Source organism: Condylura cristata, unplaced genomic scaffold (genome assembly GCF_000260355.1).
Source record: "Condylura cristata isolate star-nosed mole 26May11 unplaced genomic scaffold, ConCri1.0 scaffold00011, whole genome shotgun sequence".
In the NCBI taxonomy this organism is placed as follows: domain Eukaryota; kingdom Metazoa; phylum Chordata; class Mammalia; order Eulipotyphla; family Talpidae; genus Condylura; species Condylura cristata.
Window position 1 is genome coordinate 1,130,495 of NW_004567112.1, and position 6,373 is coordinate 1,136,867.

A 6,373-nucleotide genomic window follows, 5' to 3' on the forward strand; every position below is an offset into this window, starting at 1 on the left:
GTGTCCACTCTGCGCCCGACCCCGGACGGGCCCCGCCCGGGTCCGCTGGCGGACGGCACCTGCTGCCCTCCACAGCGAGGCGGGCTGCCTGCGGGGGCCCTCCTCCTCAGTGAGCCCTGCGGAAAGCTCCTGCCGTGGAGACTCAGCTGCCATCTCCGGGAAGAGGGGCTTCTCGGGGGACAGCGACGATACTTGGTTCGCCACCATCCTCCTGGCGGGGCGCAGACCCCTGCAGGGCGCGGCTCAGAGCCCCGCAGCAGGCTGGGAGGGAGGAGGGCAGCTGACTCAACGATGCGCAGCGGGGCGCGGTGGCGCGGCCCCCTCCTCAGGGGTCAGGGTCACGGCTAGAACTGGCGGCTGCCGGCGCGGCCAGAGACCGCGCTGTGCCTGGGACCCACCACGCTCTTGTAGTCAGGAGCCCTAGTCCATCCTGACCACTGGGCTCAGCTCGCATCCAGGACGCTTGACATCACGAGTTATAAATTAATTGCGCGGTGGAGGAAGTCCTGGGGAGGCCTGGCCCAAGGCCCCGCTGGCCGGCTGTCGCCACGGCAACCCCCTCCTCCGGCCGAAGTCCGGCGACTGTAAATCTTTATGACTACGGTTCAACGTCCAGTGAAGAGCGAGCTTTATACTTTGCAACAAGCCGCTGACTCTATTTCCAATCAGCAGCCTCCAGATGATAAGGCCTGGACCGACCACACAGAGCGTGTGGCTGTTTTTGCTACCGTAGGACACTCATTTTCTGGGAAAATGCCCACGACAAAGAAAAAGGTGATGTTTCTGTCGAGCTTCTTCCTGAGCTTAGTATCTTTAATTCTGATCTGCTACATCCTCGCGGCCCAGGGCTGGGTCACCAGCTCCGTCACTGTCAACGACAACTTCTTGAGTGGCAAGGTCGTGGTCTCTTACGGGCTCTTCCGCGGTCACACCAACGTGCAGCTCAACGAAGGGATCGGAGAAAACAACAAAAATTTTGACGGTGAGTGGCAAAGTGAGCTGAGACTGAGTGAGCACGGTGAGGCGCGCTGCGGGTCTGGGCCCGAGAGCCCTCCCGAACACGCTTCCCCCAGGCCTCGGGCGGGGCTTGGAAGGGGCAGACATTGCCGAGCTGAGGGTCCCTGTGGCTGTGACCTCGGCCGGCCCACGGCAGCAGGGGCTGTGTTTAAAGATCAGATAAGCTGCTGGCAAGTGAACAGTCCAGTGAAGTCTGGCCCAGCCGTGGCCCCAGCGCGGCTTTCTCTGTGCTGACAGGTGCTGGGCCTGGGCTATAGCCTCTGGTCAGTACCTCATTCGTGGCAGCGTATAAGGAGAAAACAAAACTATTTTCTCATTCCTGTGTCTCACGTCCAGTCCTCAGCTGACTTAAAATCGCAAATTACCTCCCAAATAGCTGCTTGCTGTCGGGCATGATGTGAAATTTCCATCGTTTTATTAAATATTCTTCCTATTTTCTCACCCAAGAGCCCCCACTTCCAATCGGTGGCAAGTGAGAATTCAGTGAGGACACTCGGCTGACTTTAGCTACTTACCTGCATGTTGAACTTTCAGTAGCTGCCATTATGTTTTATAAATTGAAAAGCCACGTTTTGATTATTTGGAACCATAAATGCTGGTTTTCTTGTCTTTTTAAAGATTTACTGATTTATGCTTACAGAACTTGGGTACAGGCCAGAGGTGCAGGGATGAGAGGACTCCCCAGAGACAGGGTGGGGAGCAGAACAGGCCGATGTAATGAAATCCACTGCTGAGGGGAGCAGCGGACGGGTCAGGAGCAGGTGCCGCGCCCTGGGGGTCAGCTCCGGGGCCGGGAATTGAACTCGCACTCAAGTGGCTGAGGCCAGCTTGCAGCGCTGTGTCCTAACCTGCTGCGCCCCCGGGGCGGGCCTCACCAAGAACTTTTTCAGTCCTCTAAGCGCCACATGCTGTGCCTGGCGATGGGGAAACACGGCTGGGCCTCCTCAGCGTAAGCCTGTTTCTCAGCATATGCCAGACCCTGACATAAACATGATGTTTCCTAATGCAGTGATTTTTTTAAGAAAGATGTATGTATTTGTGCACACAGAACTGGGGTACAGGCCAGAGGCGCAGGGGCAGTGAGCGGATTCACCAGAGTCAGAGCGGGGAGCGGACTGTACAGGCCGACTGACACAGTCCACTGCTGAAGGAGCAGAGGGGAGAGGGAGAGGTCCGCCGGCTCTGGGGTCACCTTGGGTGGGGATCGGACTCTTGCTGCAGGGGCTTCTGAGAGCTTCTTCTTCTTCTTTTTTTTTCTTTAATGATTTATTTGTACAGAACTGGGGTACAGGCCAGAGATGCAGAGGGTGAGAGGCTTCACCAGAGACAGAGTGGGGAGCAGAACAGGCAGATCGAGGAAGCACACTGCTGAGGGGAGCAGCGGGCGGTCAGGAGAGGTCTGCCGCGCCATGGGGTCACCTCCGGGGCAGGCGGGGATCGAACTCATGCGGAAGTGGCTTAAGCTTCCTAGTGCTGTGCTCTACCCCGCTGCGCCCCCAGGGCCCAAATGTTGGTTCTCTGAGAAGCACCGCACCCCCGTGTCCTCCTGGCCGGACGTTGCGACCTCCGCTCCCGCGCTAGGTCCTGCCTCGTGCGCAGCCCGCGTCCGCAGGAGCCGGCAAGGACGATGTGAGTGCCTTCCGCCCGGAGCTGCACGGCTGGGGCCCGCGCTCCTGTGTCTTTGGGGCGTTAGTGACAGAAGGTGTCTCCTGGGAACTTGGGGCCACCGCTTCTGGGAGCTCCAGCTCAGCTCCCCAGGAAATGTTCCGTCTTCGTTTTGCAGCAACTAGAAACCAAGCTGTTCGAAGGCTCAGTCCCACTGTCAGTCACGGGGCGGCATGCCCAAGACCGGCCAGGGGCCGCCTCCCAGGCACCTGAAGAGCGGCGGGCGCGCACCCCTGCGGAGCGCTGCGCTTTCCTCCCGTGTCTGTCTGAAGACAGGCGGTGCCGCTGGAGGCCAATGCTTCAAGAGAAGCCCGGACGACCTGCACCCAGGGGTGCTGGGGGCAGCCTCTGTGGCCCTGTGCTGTGTGAGGTAGCAAGCAGGTGGTGGCGGGAGAGCCGGGCAGCCACAGCCCAGCACAGGGGCCCACAGAGCCCCCAGAGCCCCCAGAAGCAGAAAGCAAAGAGACACCTCTGCCACTTTGTGATGCTACTCACTCTTGTCACTTGGGGGCCACTTCCAACCTCCCCAGGTCACTCCCCGCCTCCAGGAGCTCCCAGGATACCAGCCACCAGTCAGAGAGGGCGCCCCCGGGGCTCTGGTGGACACCTGTTAGGGGCCTGTCAAGGTGCTGGTTTTAGGGCAGGTTCCACTGGGAGCCCCTGTCAAGGCTTCTCCGCGAGGAAAACGTCAGGTTACTAGAACCATCCTGTGGGCATGGCTGCTGCGGGGCCACAGATACAGTCCAGCATCACAGTGTGACCCCGTCGCTCTCCCACGGCAGCTGCTGCCGCGCAGGGCCAGCCTCCCGCCAGAGCGGCCGCGGGCAGCGCGGTGTGACCTATTTCAAGGCCACCGCCCTGCCTAGCAGTGGCGAGTGGCTTTCCCGTTTGAGAAGTTAACCGTGCTGGCTTTGGCTAGGAGTGAGGCCCGCTGAAAAGTTCCTGAGTAATGAGTATGGCAAAGCCGTGCTGTTCTGCAGACACTGAGCACATGGCACCAGTCTGGACTGGAGATCTTGAAATGAAAGCTCAGAACGAAGAGATGGTGGCTGATATCAACGTGCCAAGAGAATTCGGCCACCAAGAGACCAATGATGAGGGAAATAGCAACGGCCCTGGTAAGGCAATCCCCAGTGTGCTACTAGTCACCGGTGCCTCAGACTGACCCGCGAGCCTCACCCAAGGATCCCTGGGTCTGCTCATCATCCAGGTGAAAAGTCACCTGCTTCCGCCAGTCGGCACCTAGCTATGCCGAAAGTTCTAGATGTTCAACTTTTGGTGCAAACACCCTTTCCTGAGCAGCAGCACGTGGCCGGTGGGCTCGGATCGTGAGCAGAATTGCACGCGGCTACTGCGCTCGGTGGCTTCCCCAACCGGCCTCTCCAGGGGACGGCCCGTCGTTAAACCTGACCCCTGCCCGAGTGAGGCGGTAGCTGTGGGGACCGGGGCGGCCATGCCTTTCGGGGACAGGTTGCTGGAAAACGAGGAGGCCGAGCACACAGACTCACATCCATGGGATAATAATGCACCTTCTTCTTTGCTTTGGATCTTGGGCACTGTGTAAGCAGCATCCTCACAAATAAGTTCTTCCTTTATTTAACTTTATTTTCTGAAAGTGAAGTCAGGGTCCAAAGGGCATCATACGCCCGTCTCCTTGGCCACAGCCAACATGTGGCTCCAGTGGGATCCGGCTTTGTCAGTGCAACTCAGCCCACACGCTGGCCACAACAGATTGCCACAGTGTCAGCTCGGCAGGGAAAGTTGTAATTTAGGATATTTCTGGGCATGAGCCACGGGGCCTTTCTGTTCTGATTCTTAGGACCCGGGGCTGTAGGAAGAGGGACTCTGAACATTACAATGGTGACTGTGATTGTCAGGCTGGAGGCAGAATCTCCTCAGTGGCTGGCAGGACTGTGCTGGACCCTCCCCAGACAAGCTGAATTCCAGGCTCAGGTGCAGACACGGACTGACCTGCTGAGCTAAAGCACCTCGCGGGTGCTTTAACTCAGTCCTCCAGGGGCACCAGCTCCCCTGTGGGCAGGGATGAGATTGACAGGGGACATGTGCTATGTTGGGGACTGTTTTTGAGCCCGGGATGTGGCCTGCTTGACGCTGGATGAATCTCTTGGAGAACTCTCTGGACGTGCATGAAGACCTCGTGCCGCCCCGGAATGAGAGAAAGCCCAGCCCCTGGCCCCTGCGTCAGTGGCTTCTGCCTGTGGAGAGTCACCAGTCCAGCTCCTCCCTGTCCTGCCTCCCATCTCTTTTTGCCACCTGCTCCCGTTGTTCAGGGAACTCACGATTGTACTATTAGTGCAAGCTAAAAATAACCTGGAGAGTGAATCTCCTGCAAAACCAACTCAGTGCAGGGAGGAGAGCAAATCTGGCTTATTGCTCCAGAATTGACAAACAGCCCTTCCTCGCTGCTTCACCCACCCACCTCACTCACTGCACACACCAAGCACTTTTCCAGGGACGGCCTTCTCATTCCTCCCCCAGACACATGCCCAGGCTGGAAGGTGGAGCACAGGGATTCAAAGGTCCCCCCACCCCTCTCCCCGAGCACCTGGGTAGAAGCCCAGAGCCTGCGGACTCCAGCTCGGCATCCTGGAGGAGGCCCAGGCCACACTCTGGCCTCATGGACTCACCACTTTCCTGCAGGGGCTGCTGTGGCCGACAGGGCGAGGGCAGCCACTGGGTCTGGCTCCCACGGGCCCCGACGCACCAGGAAGGGGAGGAAGTTCCCACCAACTCAGCCTCCAAGTCTCTGGCTGCCCTCAGTTCCCGAGGACTGTCAGAACCAGAACAGGAAGGGAGCAGGGGGTGTGTAGGATCCGATCTCCACGCAGAGGCCGGGGGAAGGCGGACCCCCTTTCTGCACACTGCCCGCAGCCGCCCCCAGACGCTTCTGCTCCCCAGCTGTGGGCTCCATGGGCTCCTAACCCGGGCTGCCGGGATCCAGGCAATCAGTCTAATTGTGATGTGGCTTTCCTGATTCTGATGCTTGGCCCCTAAGAGGAAGAAAAAAGAACACAATGTATTTGCTAATTTTGTAGGCAGAGAGCAGCTGTCAGATGCGTGCAGACTCATTGTTCTTCCATCCTCCATTGAGCTCCCATCCCCAAGCTGAGTTCTGAGCCAGGAGGGGGTGGCGGGGAGGCAGCCGCTGTACCTGTTGGCAAGGAATTCAGGTGCTGAAATGCGATGTCTAACTACGGCGGCGTTTAAAACGAAGACACACCGCCGCAGAGCGCCCGCCGGCCGCCGGGCCCGGGACGCCCTCCCGGAAGACCAAGTCCTGTCAGTCGGAGGCCAAGTTGAACCACCTTCTACGTTGCCCTGAAAAGGTGGAAAACTGGTCGCTTAGGGGTAAACGTCCATTTATGACATTAAGCGTGCAGAGACAGAGAAATTCCCCAGGGCTCGCCCGGGTGCCTGAGACACGGGCTTTCTCACGAGGAAGTTTCTGCATTCTCTTTAGGTATCCAACGTACTTTCAACCCTCCCTTAAACTGGGGCGCACTGGCTTACACTACCGGCCTGATGCGCAGCTTTAGCTTCCCACCCACCGAGGGCCTGTCAACCCCACCCCTCCCTGGGGCACCCACAGTCCTGCCACAGCTGAGGGCCACCCCACCCTCGGCTCTCTATTCCCACTGCCCTCGGGCGGCCCCTCCCCACAGTCAGCTTC

General features: G+C 58.9%; 1 protein-coding gene across 1 annotated transcript in view; it reads left to right on the forward strand.

Moving 5' to 3' along the window:
• Positions 1-753: 753 nt before the first annotated feature.
• CLRN3 (clarin 3) overlaps positions 754-6,373 on the forward strand; it is a 13,970-nt gene continuing 8,350 nt past the window's right edge. The window contains exon 1 of the mRNA XM_004680367.1: positions 754-982. Within this exon, the coding sequence (XP_004680424.1) occupies positions 754-982 (229 nt within the window). The remainder of the gene's footprint in view (positions 983-6,373) is intronic.